At 45.6% G+C, this 17,005-nt stretch overlaps 1 protein-coding gene across 1 annotated transcript; it reads left to right on the forward strand.

Moving 5' to 3' along the window:
- The first annotated feature begins 809 nt into the window (after positions 1 to 809).
- On the forward strand, positions 810 to 15,921 carry LOC118299893 (period circadian protein homolog 2-like). Its single transcript, XM_035623982.2, has 22 exons — positions 810 to 1,055; positions 3,960 to 4,509; positions 5,341 to 5,433; positions 5,588 to 5,742; positions 6,015 to 6,136; positions 6,294 to 6,495; positions 7,174 to 7,225; positions 8,002 to 8,144; positions 8,265 to 8,343; positions 8,540 to 8,646; positions 8,753 to 8,906; positions 9,012 to 9,120; positions 9,207 to 9,471; positions 9,829 to 9,979; positions 10,088 to 10,224; positions 10,322 to 10,495; positions 10,595 to 10,840; positions 11,037 to 12,142; positions 12,270 to 12,513; positions 12,674 to 12,911; positions 13,006 to 13,156; positions 13,563 to 15,921. The coding sequence occupies exons 2-22, from the start codon at positions 4,064 to 4,066 to the stop codon at positions 13,710 to 13,712; spliced, it is 4,524 nt and encodes a 1,507-aa protein (XP_035479875.2). The 5' UTR covers positions 810 to 1,055; positions 3,960 to 4,063; the 3' UTR covers positions 13,713 to 15,921.
- The last annotated feature ends 1,084 nt before the right edge of the window (positions 15,922 to 17,005 follow it).

The raw sequence follows: 17,005 nt of genomic DNA on the forward strand, positions 1-17,005 counted from the left end.
AGTATGTCGATTTAATGGTGATATAAATCTTAACAGCAGCAAAGGTGGTAAAAATAAAAATATAATAGTGTTGTCAGATCTGGATCCAATAGCTATGGAGTCAGAGATAACTGCACACATTGTTCATGATATGAATAACAGAAATCTAATTTTAATTTATTTTAACAGCATTATATCATATCATATGAGAACACAAGGGAAAAGGTGATAAAACCTAAATAATTAAATCCAATTGGGGTTTTTTTTTTTGGGGGGGGGGGGGGGCAACAACTATACCATGCTACTTCCTTCATGCTTTTAGCAATGAAAAGTGCTCTGGAAATAAAATGCATTATTATTATTATTATTATTATTATTATTATTATTATTATTATTATATGGGTCTCGATTACAGATGTCAAGCTGGCAAATTTGGAACAAAAAACAACGGTCCCGTAAAAAACAAATCGTGTTTTTAAACGTTGTCCAGTGTAACTTGGCTGATATATATGAAATAATAACTGGCGTTGAGTGAAACACTTTACGTATAAATGCGTTTTTTATTTATTTATGTTTTTTTAACATGCATTATTGCAATGTAACACATTGTGTCTAATTGTTACGTGGTGGTTGATGGTTTCCTGGTTGCCCCCCACAATTTTGCATTTATGTAATTTCGTCACTGGAAACGTTGTTGTGGACTCGTAACATGGTGTTCCACGTGCATCCGGAGCCTTGTTTATATAAAGCGACGGACGGGCCGCTGGACCAATGAGCTCGCAACTGCTCCGTTTCCGTCACGTTCGCCATGGAAACCCGTGGGTTCCCGCCAATGCGCGAGGGCCGGGGGAGGAGTCTGAAATGAGGTCGCGTGCCCGGGCGCACCGATTCGCCAAGTGGGGGCGGAGCCGGAGGAGGAACGGAAGCCGGGGAGGATCCCACCGGCCACTGTGTCAACCCACTCCCACCCCGTCTACCGTTGAGGAATACCGGACGTCCTAAACTCGTTTCACCCGCTGCTCCGCTTCACCTTCAACTCCGACAACCGGAGAGGGACTTTTACTGCGTCGGCCAAGGTTAGTGTCCATTTTGTTTTAACGAAGAACGAATAAGCGAATGTGAATAAAAGAAACAACGTTGCATAACTAAACCCGAAGTGCGCATGCGCAGGAGCTTGCTCTACTTTCTTTTCTTTCTTTTACTATTTTACTCAAATAATGTCGCTTTTCGCTTTTTTCTGCGGCTCGTAGCGGAATGGAGATGTTGTCCCGTGTGTCGTGGCTGCTTCGCCGCAATGCAGCGGCGGTTTTCTTCCGCGCGTTTCCAACGATAGTGCCACTTTTACATAACTGTGTCAGTGTACCGTGCGGCGGATTGCAGGTCAACGTGTGTGTGTGTGCGTGTGTGTGTGTGTGTGTGTATTTAGGATAGCAGGTCACTGAGATCGAGATGGGGGATGTTTGTTCCCATTAACAAAAACGTTTCATTTAACCATATTAAGTCGATTTCTCTGAAATGTCACTGACTTGATGTGTTTTAATGTAAAAAAAAAAAAAAAAGAATCAGGTTTATTTTATATTTTTCCAGCCAGGGAAGAAAGAAACTTCCCTTCTGACAAACACACTGCTACTGTGGATTTTGAGGTCGATACATTAATCACATCAATCTATATTGTATATTATATCAATATGATTTGAATATAGAGGGTGTGTAAGGTGACCACCCTAAGCTGATGTTGATCACCCAGATTATGGCGAATACTCTCATGTGGCCTCCATATGACTGAATAAATACACATCAATTACCATGTTGTTCATTGTCATTGCAGCTATGGCGATATAAATCACTGCACATTGTGTGTCACTGTCATCAAAATACTGGTGTAGACATTATTTAATTCAAATCATACCCAGTATTTGTACTACCCCCCTTTTTGCATCCTTCTTAATAATAATAACATCTTCCTATGACATTGGACTGATGTTTTGCCGCCCTGTGTTTGACAGATGTGAATACATTATTTCTCCCCAGCAGCAAAAACCCAACAACCCCATACCTTCCTATGTGCCCATGACACTTCATTGTAAAGAATTCACCAGGCATGTGGTTTAATGAAACAGGGCTGCTGCCACTGCTTTTGTGCTGCACATCCATGTGACTTGTATAATGCCTGAGATCTGTGCTAGTGTGTTGAGGAGCTCTTTTACATTATGTCACTCTTCCGCTCCGCTTCGAGAGTTACATGGTAGCGGCGGTGCACATTACCCAGAGACTTTTGTTTCCTGAAATTTGGATTTGAATAAGCTGTGAAACACATGAAAACGACTTGCTGCTCTGTCATGTAGTGTTCGTAGAGCGAAAGGCTCTCTGGTAAACTCGTGCTTTAATATCACTTGTTCTGTTAAGAGTTGAAAAAAAGATTCATATATGTGTTGAAAGCATCAGGTGTGGTTGAGCTGGTGCTGACCGTGGATTTAATGGATCTTCGACATTGTGTCTGCTTGCAAAAGTTTTTTCTTTTATTGCACATATTTTCCACAAAAAAATATGCCAACACGTAGACAAACCTCCCCGTGCTGCAGACCTTGATATATTCCTGCGTCTTACAACAGTTCCACTGTGTTAACCTTGTTTTTGAATATTTTGAAACCTTTTTTGTTGGCTGGTCAAAGGCTTTATCCCCCTGCTGCATACACCGATCACCGTTTCCGTGTGACATGTGCTTTGCCATTTACTTCCAATATTCCTGCAGAGCGTGACCTGTTTTCTCTTTGCTGAATTGAATAACAAGTGATGAAGTCATTATTATTACCTGCTGTCAAGGACAAGTCCCCCTGGTTGGCTGACATATTTCTAAGCTGCCGTCACCCCGTGCTCTCTCCTGAATGGTCACTCCGCAGCAGCCAATAGAAAGTCGTCTGTCGGAGCTCGGCTACTGGCCCCTTTAAACTCTTTATAGTGGGTCATTACCGCAGGTGGCTCAGTGGATGAGTGGTCGGATGGAAAGTCTGCTAGCATTTTTCGTGTTTCCTTTTAAAACACGCACAACATTCGGAAGCATTGTGTAAAGTCTCTTATGTAAAGAGAGTAGAACAGACACGTCGCTGAACGCTTATATAAATAGCCGCAACCTGATCGTGGATAGACACAGTGAACAGGTGTCATAGAACTTCTTTTATTGTATTTATTTTATCACAGTAATGTTATAAAACTGTTGCATGTAATATAATACGCTGCACCTACATACACGGAAATCACTTCTTCCCCGTCGGTTTGTCCGGTTGTAATAAACTGGGGAAACTCAAAAAGGGTCTGAAGTATTGTGGGTCTACAAAGTGGCTTTGTTATTTTTTACTGGTTTCCTTTTATAGAATAGATATAACCTGTGAAATTCAACTTGAATTTACAGCATTGGTAGATGTTTAAAAGTTAACCAGTGTAAAAAGTAAAGGTAAATGTCTGAGGTCTTCTCTCCTCCTACTGTTTTATAAATTGAGTTGGGAAAAAAGCTCTTGAACTGGATCACACTGGTCTGGGGCTTTAATCCAACCAGAAAGGGCAAATGGCTGCCTTTTTCTCTGTGCGGACCTTTTGAAGGATGGATGGCAGCTGTGTGTTTGATTGTGTGTGTGTGTTTGAGTGTGTGTGTGTGTGTGTGTGTGTGTGTGTGTGTGTGTGTGTGTGTGTGTGTGTGTGTGTGTGTGTGTGTGTGTGTGTGTGTGTGTGTGTGTGTTCAACAGCACGGTTTCTTTATCTTTGCTGCTGTGCTCTTCTCTTCATGATTGACTTTTAAAAACGCTCAGATCCAAGGCTGCACAGTGTTGATCAGAACAGTGTGTGTGATTTCTTCTAATCCCTTTCGATTGCATCTATTTTTGGGACCATGTTTCTAAACTTCTTAATCTACTGAAGTGAACTGTATCATAAAAGGTTTGTCTGAGTAATTTCCCCCTGTTTGTGTTTTATTTTTCCTCCTTCAGACTGCATCAACTCCATTTACGTCCCAGTGCCATGCTCTTCATGGCGTTGCCTTGTGCAAGGTAACATAAGCGGCATTCATTTTTTCCCCCCTTTGGCTCGTCTCATGTCTGAGGACAGCGATCCCAATCACTATCTGTACTCAACCCTGGACGGTCCTGAGCGGAACCGGGGAAGGGTCGACTTGAACGCGGAGGAAAGGGAGGGCTCACCCTGCGGCGCCATTAGCCAACTTCGCCACATGGCCAGCGGTTACAGCGAGGGTTGTGGCGGGCCGGATGGGGTCGAACTGGAGCCAGAGTTGGGCCTGGCCTCCGAGGGGAGCGAAAGCAGTCACGAGCGCCCGACCTCGCCGCACGACGACCGGAAGCGGCAGCGCTCGGCCTTGCACGAAGACATGGAGATGGGCGGCAGCGGTTCAAGCGGCAGCGGGACAGAGTCCCACGGGAATGAGTCGCACGGCAACGAGTCCCACGGCAACGAATCTGTCGGCAGCTCGAGTGGCAACGGCAAGGATTCGGCTCTTATGGAGTCTCTGGGGAGCACCAAGAGGTGAGGGCACATCTTGTAGAAAGTGAAGTTCAGATATTAGTAATATGTGTCTACATCATTCTCTTTGTAATGGAGAGTATCAAACAACGTTTGACAGGATCAAAGTGTGACTGAAAAACGAGGAGATTACCTAAACTCTGCACAAAAAGCTTCTCTGACCTTGTTTGATGTCACAACGAGCTACAATCTCATGACATCAGCAGCCCAAGTTGACCAATCACGGCTGTTGTGGTTTCTACATTTCTACAGTTCCTCATTAGCCTCTTTTGTCGGTTACATTTTTGTACAAAAGGCGCAGCAGAACAAGGTTCTGAATGCGCTGCCAATAGCGATGACTAACTGTGACCCGGCATGAAAAACATGGGTCATATGTTTATTTATTTTTCCATAGACGATAAATAAAGATGGACGGCCGGTGTCTCCACTTCCACCCGTTTAAATGAAACGCCAGTCGTCTCAGCTGTCAATAACGACGTTTCTCCCTGTTTTTTAACATCAAATAACTAATTAAAACCAAACTAATCAGAAACCTAAACGCTTCCTAAAATGACAGAAACCATCTTGGAGAGTAATGTCTTTAACATGTGAATTTAAGGGGACTGTATTTAACTTATTTGACCCACCTGTTTGCTCCATGTTATTTCTTTTCCATATTTGTATAAACATATTCATACACAGAACACAGATCATGGCTTGTTAATGAGTTTCTGCGCATGCGTCCTTGACTCAATTCATATTTTTGGTCTGACCTGTTGTTTTGGGACTCTGCACCCCTGTGTTCTCTTTCTCTGCGTCTCCTTTAATTACACAACATGTTGTTAATGGTTCCAGCTCAAACTCGCACAGCCCGTCGCCCCCGAGCAGCTCCAACGCCTTCAGTCTGGTGAGCTCGGAGCAGGACAACCCGTCGACGAGCGGCTGCAGGTTTGTGTTCCAGTGCCATATCACTCCCCTTTCATGCCCCCTTCACTCCCCTTACACTCGGGTAGCTTCCCCCCTCCTGCTCTGCTATGCTCTCTCGGCGCTGAGGAGACCATGTCATTGACACGCGTGTATGTGTCTCATTCACGCCCTGCAGCAGCGAGCAGTCGGCCAAAGCGAAGACTCAGAAGGAGCTGTTCAAGACCCTCAAGGAGCTGAAGACGCACCTGCCGTCGGAGAAAAGGAGCAAGGGCAAGTCCAGCACCATCAACACGCTCAAGTATGCGCTGCGATGTGTCAAACAGGTGAAAGGTAAGAGGCGCCTTTTCTTTTTTTTTAAAGCATTTAATCACATAATCACGGTGTCGTTGATTGTTGCATTTGGCAAATAAATTATTAATATCTTTTCCTTGATATAAATAAACATTATGTTGAATTTTGACCAATCCGGGGCATAAACTCTGAATTATGTTCTTTTCACGAAAAGCTATAATAAGTAGCATGATCTGATTTAAAAATTGCACGTTCTTCCTCTCACCACGAGCCGCGTGAATTAACGTTCGCATTGGTCCTTTTTGGTGCAGCCAATGAGGAATACTACCAGATGCTGATGGTTAATGACAGTCAGCCTCCGGGGTTCGATGTGTCGTCCTACACCCTCGAGGAAATCAACCGCATCACGTCTGAGTACACCCTGAAAAACACAGTAAGTCCCTCTGTGACCTCCCCCTTGAGTCGAAGCAGCAACGACGAGTAACGTCACAAAAAAACAGTGGAAAGAAGGAGGTGTCAAGCATAAATCTTATATATGTATATAACTAACCAGATTTTTAAATTTTTTAACTTGTCTCTGTACCTTTTAGGATATATTTGCCGTAGCCGTCTCGCTCATCACGGGAAAGATCGTTTACATCTCGGACCAGGCTGCGACCATCTTGAACTGCAAGCGGGAGGTGTTCAACAACGCCAATTTCGTGGAGTTTCTCACTCCTAAGGACGTCAGCGTGTTCTACAGCTTCACCACGCCCTACCGGCTGCCCTCGTGGAGCATGTGCACCGGAGCAGGTACCGGCTCTCACGACTAATTTACATGATGGTTGTGGGCGGTAGATCCTACCAAACATACACAGATGCTAATTTCCGTCTTGTCACCCACCCCTCCCCCTCGCATAAAAACATGCACATACACGCTTATCACATATTTCATTGACATGACAAATCACACGTTATTAGGTGCACGCCTACTCAAACATCTGCCACATATTTGCTGAAGCGATATTTGATTCACCTGCATAAATCAAATGAAAATCATTGCATAAGCTCTGAGATAATTCCTACTTCTGAGGCTTCATCCACATTACTACATTTTAGTTTTAAAACACATCACTGCTGCTACGTTTACACCCGCCGTCCACAATACTCCAGAGCTTCCGAGTGCCTAAAACAGATTAGTTTGGAAGAGCTGCTCGCCCCTTCCAGTGGAGCATTGTGGTATGGACGGGCTAAAACAGAGACATTTGACAGTGACCCACATAGTGGCCTTCAACTTAGCGCAGTCTCACTTAAACGTCAGTGATAATTACAGCTGTTTGTGATGACACAGCAGGTGTATTTTTCAAATCGAAACTTTGTTGTAGTGCGTTGAGTGTCGATGACTAACGGACGATGTTGTTATTTTGAAGTCAGTCATCCAGTCATTCGCTGATGTGCTCATCCCACCTTTGTCCCCTGTCACTTACTCAGAGTCGTCTCCCACGGAGTGCATGCAGGAGAAGTCCTTCTTCTGCCGCATCAGGTCAGTGACAGCAGCTTCTCTGATCCATTGTTTCCTGTTCAAACGAGCACTGAGTCAGCGCAGGGTCGGTGAGCAGGAGAGAGAAGGAGCAGGAAGGAAGTCAGCAGCTTTAAGCTTTTGAACCTTGTCTGATCATCTAGTGGTCAAACGGGGTATTACAACTACAAATTAAAATGAAAGACTTGTTGGTCGTTTAAAATGTAATTCTATTTATTGTTAAATAATCTTATTACCTGGACACAGATTGAATGTGTATGGGGTTGCTTGAAGAAGAAATTCGCCTTGTTAATTTTGGCATCAAAATCAATTATTGACAGCTAAAGATCCATCCTCATCATTTACTATTTTCATGAAGGAACGAATGGAAAATGAAATAAGATGAAACCTGGAATTAATTTGCCTTAATGAAACGATTACTTCAGTTGTTTTTTTTAAAAAGAGAAATAAGTCGATGTGTGTAAAAATATAATTTAAAGTCTAAAAACAGTAAATAATATAGAAGCAACATCATTTAAACTGTTGACGGATAAAAGTAGTGGTAAAAGAAAATATGAGTAATAGTTATAAACAATTAAGTATAAGCTTTTTGAGAAAAGGAAGTTTTGATAGATGATTTGGATAAAGACAGTGGTGTTCCTCATGTGATATATTCATCTAAACAAAGTGATTTATGCGAACTGGTACAGCTTTGGCCAAATTTTGATTATTACTTATTCTTAAAGTACCATTAAAAACAGAAGTATTATAACACTGGGATTTATGTGTGTGTGTTTTAGTGGTGGGAAGGAGCGTGAAGGGGACCTCCAGTACTATCCTTTCCGTATGACTCCTTACCTCATGAAAGTCCAGGACGCTGAGCTGGCTGAGGAACAGTTCTGCTGCCTCCTGCTGGCTGAACGGGTTCACTCCGGATACGAAGGTGAGTCCCGTGGCCAAACAAACACACACACTTAAACCCTCACACATTTCTAGTTTTTGTCCATGACAAATAAAAATGTTCTCACATGAGTAATAATTTGTATTTGTTCTCTCTTCACAGCTCCCAGAATCCCCCCTGACAAGCGCATCTTCACCACCACGCACACACCAAACTGTGTGTTCCAGGATGTGGACGAGAGGTGAGTTGGCAGAGCTCGCCTTCGCTCATAATCTGTTTTTCAGTCATGAACATGTAACTGTCCACGTGTGAAGAACGCAGCAGGAGATTGTCCTGCTGCTTTTTTCACACGAGCTCTCTTGGACAACCGTGCCTTTTCTCTTGTTTCGTGTCTGGTTTTTAAAAATAAAAAGTAATTGTTGCCATTTCTCCATCAGGGCTGTTCCTCTGTTGGGTTACCTCCCTCAGGACCTGATAGGGACCCCTCTGCTCCTCAAGCTGCACCCAAGTGACCGACCTTTAATGCTGGCCTTGCATCGCAAGAGTAAGAACCACTTTCATTCGCTCAATGGAGTCGGTGCTGAGAGGTTGTTTTTTTCAGCCATGTAGATTATACGTTGCTCTGACTCTCACACGTTTTTCTCGAACAGTTCTGCAGTACGCCGGTCAGCCGTTCGACCACTCCTCGATCCGCTTCTGTGCACGGAACGGCGAGTACGTCACCATAGACACCAGCTGGTCCAGCTTCGTCAACCCCTGGAGCCGCAAGGTCTCCTTCGTCATTGGCAGGCACAAAGTCCGCATGTGAGTATGACCGACATGATGTTGCAGTTGCAGGTTATTTATGTCAGCGTTGGAATATATTTCAGTTTGAACATGCTGGATGACAGTGGTGTTTTTTTCTTTTAGGGGTCCTGTGAACGAAGACGTTTTTGCAGTACCGGCTTTCCACGGAGGGAAGATCATGGACTCAGACATCCAGGAAATCAGTGAACAGATCCACAGGCTGCTGCTCCAAGTACGTATACCTGCTCGTAAACACACGAACAGGCATTTTGATTAAAGCGTCCGTCATTTTTCTGTAACGATCTTTTCTCTCTGCAGCCGATCCACAACATGGGCTCCAGCGGTTACGGTAGCCACGGCAGCAACGGCTCCCATGAGCAACCCGTAAGCGTCGGCTCATCCAGCGAGAGCAACGGGAACATGATGGTCACCGCCGCGGAGGAGCCAGACAAGGCCAAGCCGCTCAGGACATTCCAGGAGATTTGCAAGGGCGTCCACATGCAGAAGAGCCAGGACTCCCAGGTCTCCCTGCAGTTGCCCTCGCTGCTGCCCCCCAGACCGGAGCTGAAGAAGTCCACTGACGGTGAGTTCAATTTTAACATCACCACACTCTGTAGCCACACACCTGTCAAATAATAATCACTTCTAGTTCACTTCCACGTCGTTCAAACATTATAATGGGGAGGCAAAGACGAAAAGCTAAATCTTGAAAGCTACAATTTAATATTTCGTTCCTCCGTGTGGCACCATGGCTCATTTTTGCTTCTTGTCCGCCTCTTTTTTCTTCTTATATCGTTTAATGCCGTCTCAAGTACCTGTATCTTATAAAAAATTGCTTTCACACTGCAAACTAACCTGAATCACGGTTCAGATCATAAACCCCTTTGATAAATGTGTCCAGCTCTGTGTGTCTGACATTTTCTCATCTCTCTCTCTGCAGCAGCTCAGAGGAGTCCAACGGTGCGTCTGAAGGACTCTGCGCCGCCTCTGCAAGTCAGAGACGGTACCGCAGCCGTCGCGGATGACATCACCTGCAAGGACCAGGCCTCGTGCTCCTACCAGCAGATCAGCTGCCTCGACAGCGTCATCAGGTAAGACCTGTTTGTGTTTCTTGGAAGACGGGGGGTTTAAACATCACGCGTGTGACGTGGTGACATGTGCGTTCTCTTGATTTAAAATCCATTTTTTATGTGCCGCAGGTACCTGGAGAGTTGTAACATCCCCGTCACGGTGAAGAGGAAGTACCAGTTCTCCTCCAACACCACCTCCTCCAACTCTGACGACAGCAAGAAGGGCTCAGAGGATGGCATGCATGTGTGTCAGGATACTACCACAGGCATGTGTCACACACCATCGAGGACATGTTCATTTCAGACTCGAATCATTTTGGCTTGTAACTAACAGATTTTCTCTCTCTCTCTCTGCCTGTCTAGATCCTTTGATGCTCAGCACCCAGCCAGGCCTGTCGAACATGAAAGCACCTAAAAAGCCTCTGGCCCCCCTGACTCTGCCCAGCAAGGCTGAGAGTGTGGTGTCCATCACTTCCCAGTGCAGCTACAGCAGCACCATTGTCCACGTGGGAGACAAGAAGCCTCAGCCCGAGTCCGGTGAGTTTCTATGTCCGATCCAACGTGTGCATTCTCATCCGTCTTTACTCAATAAGGTCTGTTTGACAGATGTTCATGTGCTCTGTTTCTTTTCTACAGAGATAATCGGGGACGTGGCGGAGAGCCCAGCTCCTCCGGCCCTGCCCGTCAGCACGGTGTCTCCGCCCAGCCAGGAGAAGGAGGCCTACAAAAGGCTGGGACTAACCAAACAGGTGCTGGCGGCGCACACCCAGAAAGAGGAGCAGGTCTTCCTCAACCGCTGCCGAGAACTGCGCCACGCCAGGAGCGTCCAGAAGGACTGTTCCAAATACTTGCACAGGCAGAAGGATCCAGCCAACGCTAAAGGTACACAAGGTTTCATGTTAACCACACGAGGCTGAAATGGTTACTGTCTTTTGCTCAGTTTTGATTCTTCTCTAAGGACAGAACATTTAATAATGCCCCAGAAAACCAACCTTCACTTATCATATTATACGAAAAAAGCTTGTAAGTAAGCCTGTAAAACGAACGACCCGTCTGACTTCTCGATGTATCATCTCAGAATCCTCTGGACCTCGAGGTGCCACCAAACAGGGCCCCGCCCGACTGGAGACTGCCGCCAAGAAGGGCAACCGCAGCAAGAAGTCCAAGAAATCTCGCATGAAGCACCCCGACTCGTCCGACAGCGCTGTGTCCAACCGCAAACCCCGCCCCCCGCTCCAGGGTCTCAACCAGACCTCGTGGTCGCCGTCGGAAGCCTCGCAGTCTGCGTTTAGCGCCTCCTACCCTGCCATGGTGCCTGCATACCCGCTCTACCCCCCAGCCCCTGCTGCCCCCGCTCAGGCCCCTAACCCCTCCCTTTCTACAGGCTTCGGAGAAGGGCAGAGCGCCCAAGCCCCACCTACCGCCACTCCATTCCCCACCCCAATCGTTACGCCGGTGGTGGCTCTGGTGCTGCCAAATTACATTTTCCCCCAAATGGGACAGCTTGGGCCGATGGGGCAGCTGGGGGCTGCTCCTGTTCCAGCGTTTTTTCTCGAGCAGACACAGGCACAACCTGCGTTTGCTACCCAGCAGCCCTTTCAGCCCCCGCAGCCGGCCTTCACCATGCAAACACAACCCCCCTTCACCAACCAACAGCCGTTCCCTGTGCAGACTCCCTTCGCCCCCCAGCAGCCGTTCCAAGCCGCCCAGACTGCCTACACCACCCAGCATCCTTTCCAGGCCCCTCAGACTGTCTACCCTGCCCCACAGCCCTTTGTCGCCCCTCAGCCCCTCGCCGCCCCACAGCCCTTCGCCGCCCAGCCGTCTTTCCCCATACAGACACAGTTTGTCGCTCAATCCCCTTTCCCTACGCAGCCCTTCCCCTTCAGCCTGGCCCCGGAGCCCCCTAAAGCCCTGGTCATGGAGTCTCGAGAAGGGGCGGCGTCGCGCTCCTCCACCCCGGTCTACGGGACGCGGGAGCCAGCAGCGTCGCCGCCGCTGTTCGAGTCGAGATGCAGCTCGCCGCTGCAGCTCAATCTGCTGAGCATGGAGGAGGGTCAGCGGTCGATGGAACGTCAGGACATCACGGCGCCCTCTGCTGGAGGTCAGGGCAGCACCTCAGCAGCGGCGTCGGGAGTCGAGGAGCGGAACGGTGGCTCAGTCAAGACTGAAAACCACCAACAGGTAAGAGATGCGATGAACTGAGTGAAAAGGTTTTTGATTTAACATCAAAACTTTGTGCTTCAGTCGCTCACAGACACACCAACACTTGAAGCCTGACGCAGTTTTCTTTTCCCTCCTTGTGTCTCAGGTGGAGTGTCTCGGAGACGGCGCTCACAGTGACGGTAACTCCTCATCCTGCGACCTGCTGGACATCCTTCTGCAGGAGGACTCCCACTCCGGCACTGGATCAGCCACCTCTGGGTCCATGGGCTCGAGATCAGGCTCTGGATCGGGCTCAGGATCGGGCTCAGGATCGGGCTCTAGATCAGGATCGGGCTCGGGCTGTAACGGCTGTGGTACCTCCGGGAGCGGAGGCTCCGGCAGCAGAACAGGTTAGTGGATAAATAAAACAATATTCTTCAACACTGAATAAACTCAACTGTTACTTTGATGATATCAGTAGTTTCTGATTGGTAGTTATTAATATTCAGAGTTGACAACAAAAATGACTGTTTTTGACTCTTTTCTTGTCCCTTTTAAAATTGTGCACAGGAAGCAGCAACACCAGCAAATACTTTGGCAGCATCGACTCCCTGGAACACGACCCAAAGGGGAAGGTCAAACCCAAGACGAGGAGCAAAGGAGGCTCTAACGGTGGCCAGCCGCAGGCCAAGGTCTCGAGTCCAGGGGAGGAGGAGCACTTCAACAAATACGTTCTCCAGGAGCCACTGTGGCTGCTGATGGCCAATGCTGATGACAAGGTCATGATGACATATCAGTTACCCACCAGGTGAGTCCACGACTGGAGTCGAGGCGCTATTCTGCATATGACAAAAGTAAAGAAGAGCATTTTTTAAATAGAAATGTGTTTTGGGGATTCACAGGGACATTCAGAAGGTTCTGCGGGAAGACAAGGAGCGACTGAGGCAGATGCGGAAGAGTCAGCCTCACTTCTCCTCAGACCAGCGACGGGAGCTCCTGGACGAACACCCCTGGATGAGGAGGGGAGGTCTGCCCACTGCCGTCAATGTGAAGGTCAGCGCCGCACACACATCCACTCCATCACAGTCTGTAGGTTCTACCTCTGAGTGAGGCTTTCAGCTCGCTCAGCACAAAACAACAGACACATCTGTGAACTCAGACCGGCTAAAAACAAAACATCGCTTGGTCTTTGTGAATAGAAATGACAGGAAGTGATCACAGGAGAAACATTCAGGACGTTTTTATTATTACCACTTGTGAACACACGAACGTTGATCGTTTGAGTAGTTAGTGCGGCATTAAAAAATTTAATATCCTTTTGTCCATTTCTGGATTTTAAAGAATGAACTGCCTTCATGAGATGTTGTTAGTTTGTTTTTCTGAAAAAGTTTAATTAAAAAAAAAAAAGTTTTATGAAAGATGTTAAATATTGCCTTTTTTTGTGTGTGTCTGTGTTCAGGAATGTATGTACTGCGAGGACGCAGCAGGGCCCATCCAGGAAGACCTGTCGCACATGGACATGGGCGAGCAGCTGGGCGAGGGGCTGAGGCCCGACGGACATAACAGCCAATCAAAGGAGTCGCAGCCCCGACCCGACACTGGCTCATGAACGAACACACACATCGCCAGCAGGGGGACACACTGAGACTTTGCTAGCCATGGACCCTCATGATGAACACAAACAATGTGGATATAGGATGTGACCATCCTTATCCAGAGGATGTGCGCTTTTCATCTGTGTTGCACACAGGAATGCTGTCCAAGTGCAGACCCCCCCCACACAGGGGCAGTAGTTCTTTATACGCTCTTGTACTTTGACCAGCTCTCACACACACACACACACACACACAAGAAATGTTCCAGCCAGTGTGGTTGATGATCTTTGGCCTCTGACATTTTTTTTTGCTTTTTATTTAAAAGTTTCAAAAGCAAAGCAAAAGGAACCTGTTATTATTATTTGAAACAAATGTCTGAGTTAATAGTTTATGGACTTATATTAAATATAAATATCCTAAATTATAAAAAACATTTGATTTAGAAATTATGCTGACAAAAGAATTGTCATCAAACAATTTTAAAAGGTTGTTAAGGAGCGACCAAGCGTTGCTGTTTAAATCCTGCAGGACATTTGTTGTTTGTGGTTTTTCCAATCCCAGAATGCTCTCTGTTTTCCCATCAGGAACTTGACAATCTGAATCTTATTTTTTTGTTACCAGATCATGTATCCAGAGTGTTTGTTTTTTTAAGCTAAAGCCAAATCTACTCAGCTAAAAGTTGGTACTCACGTTAACAGTTTACAAGTGTTGACACACTACAGGAAGTTTAACGTCACTTTAGTCTGTAGCTCATAAAAAAACAAACTGTAGCCAGCTTATTCCTCTCGACAAAACAACCTCCAGGTGTTATTGGCCAGTGCAAAGATGGGAACCATCAGAGATTAAAGAAGATGCTGAAATATTTTCAGCTATCTGCTTCGGGAATATATCGACGCACAAACAAGCTCGACTGGTTGAAAGTCGTAGAAACTCAAGGCTGCGAATCAAGTTAAAAAAAAGTTCCTCAGATTTCCTTTTTCTCGCCTCCAATTTGTATCAGTCACTGATATATTTTCTTTCCTTTTTATAGATAGAAATATATATACCGTTTGTAAAATAAATGTAAAGTAATATTCTTGTGCTGGCGGTTTGGTGCAGCTCTACTACAAAATGTCATTTGGAACAAATCAGTACTATTGTAGGGATTTATATATTATGCAAAGTTACATTGCCTCCACTTGGACCATTTTAGAGACTTTTGTTTTTGGATTAGGACTGCTCTTCCATACTGAGGAACTTCCTTTATTTTCTACAATACTTAGCAGACTCCAGATTATGAGTCTCTGCAGGAATAGCAGTCGGTCAGATCGAGGTCAACACCGACATCTGCGGCGTGGCGGTAAAAATAAAAAAACGCACGCTTTTACAGTCGTAGCAACGAACGGGGACCATGTTTGCGTCAGTAACCCCACCAAGGAAACCGGGGGTTACCGCAGGAAAAATGGCGAGACGCGTACACACGCCCCCTCGCCATCGAACACGTAGTACTGAAAAAAACTGTGACCCACCTCATGCGGTTGATGTGAACAGCCTGAGAACTGGGAACATCTCTGGTGCTAAGGTAGAGAAACCGCTGGGGGGGCCGGGCCTTTGAATGTAACACAGACTGGACCAAGAACATCTCATCGGGTTCGTTTGTTTTCATGACCTTTTTTTCCTTGTAATTTTATTTCCTGTTTTTAATTTTTTTATTCTATTTTTCCATTTAAGGGTGGACCCTTACCTCTAAAAGAAACCACCAGGTCATGTTACTGTAAGCTGAACAGAGCACGTGGGTGAAGCTCGGTCAGATACTGACCGAGCTTCCCCCCCCCCATATCTGTGGATGAATGCATAGAGGAGACGGACGCCCGTGACCACCTTTTACAAACCGGCTCCGTCTTCTCCACCTTTTTGTCTTTTAATGTGCGACACATGTCAAAGCAAAGCTCACCTGTGTACAAGACAATGAAAGAATGTAATTTATTCAAAGCAAAGAGACTGAGCTGTGTTGATGCTGCACTCAAGTTTTTTAACGCCTTAGTGTTCGAGGAGGGGAAAAGCATTTTAAATGAATGACACGCTGACGGAAGCAGCCTGATCTGTAAATGAACACACACTCGCACGCCTTGGCAAATGACGACGTGTGTGGTCGTGTAAATAAGTTTCATTGCCACTGTCTGAGTCTGTATGTTAAACTTTTCTTTTATTTCATTTTTGTTGAAATAAAAGCACAGAAATGTAGAAACGGAGTGACTCGTCTCTGCGTCTGACTCCGAAACTCAAACCTGCAAAGTCACTTATTTTGATTCTCGGTGCGATTGTGTCTGAATGAAATGGGCCCAGACTCTCCATCGGGTGAGTTTTCTGAAGACAAGGGAGAAGAAAAACTAAATGAAGTCACATTTATTCAACTTAATGCTAGAGTTCATGTAAACTCAAGAGAATATTATCTGCCTTGAGTCAACGCAGTCGTTGGCACCAGGCTAAAATCAGTTCTAAAGTGATTTAAATCAGACTTTGGCCCTGATCTGGAGCAGTTATCCCCTGAAAATTCACTCGACTCGAGGCACTGTCTGTTGTCTGTTTGTCTGTTGTTTGTTTGTTTGTTTGTTTGTTTGTTTGTCAGCAGATTTCCATGAAACTTGGTGGAAGGATTGAACATGGGCCAAGAAGTAATCCATTTAATTATGGCGCTGATCCAGGATGTTTTTTTATTTATGTTTATCACTTTCTTCAACATTGTGAGGTAAGACATGTTTTTTTTTTAATTCTTTCCCCAATTTCTAAGGGAATCAGTCATGGATGGCATTGGTGTATAGTACTCACATGCTATACTTGAGTAAAAGTAAAGATATCTTACTTGGTAAAAGTAAAAGTTACCCATAAGAAAATTACTTGAGTAAAAGACTTAAAGTAGCTTAAATCAAATGTACTTCAGTATCAAAAGTAACAGTAAAAGGACAAAGAAACACTCCTGCTCTCTCTCCTTATACTCCCTCTCTCCTCTCACCCCCTACTCCCTCCCTCTGCCCTAATGCCTTCCCTCCCTCTTCTTACTTCCTCCCTCCCTCTCTTCTCTCCTCTCTTCAGTCCGGATACACTATCATGACACTATTGTTCAAATTTTATTTTGTAGCGAGTAACGACGGTGTCCTATGATAATGTAGCGGAGTAAAAGAATGTATTTTTTTCTTTATAATGTACTTAAGTAAAAGTAAAAGTTGAATTAAAATAAACTCAAGTAAAGTATTGTCTGTACTGTACTGTAACAAAGTACTTGTACTGTGTGCGTGTGCGTGTGTGTGTGTGTGTCGTCAAAGTGATT

Source organism: Scophthalmus maximus, chromosome 11 (genome assembly GCF_022379125.1).
Source record: "Scophthalmus maximus strain ysfricsl-2021 chromosome 11, ASM2237912v1, whole genome shotgun sequence".
Classification (NCBI taxonomy): Eukaryota; Metazoa; Chordata; class Actinopteri; order Pleuronectiformes; family Scophthalmidae; genus Scophthalmus; species Scophthalmus maximus.

Coding starts and splice junctions, on each gene's coding strand:
- LOC118299893 (XM_035623982.2), top strand. CDS start 4,064: ATGTCTGAGGACAGCGATCCCAATCACTATCTGTACTCAACCCTGGAC. Junction 6,137..6,293: donor AGTACACCCTGAAAAACACA/GTAAGTCCCTCT, acceptor TGTACCTTTTAG/GATATATTTGCCGTAGCCGT. Junction 9,980..10,087: donor TGCCTCGACAGCGTCATCAG/GTAAGACCTGTT, acceptor TATGTGCCGCAG/GTACCTGGAGAGTTGTAACA.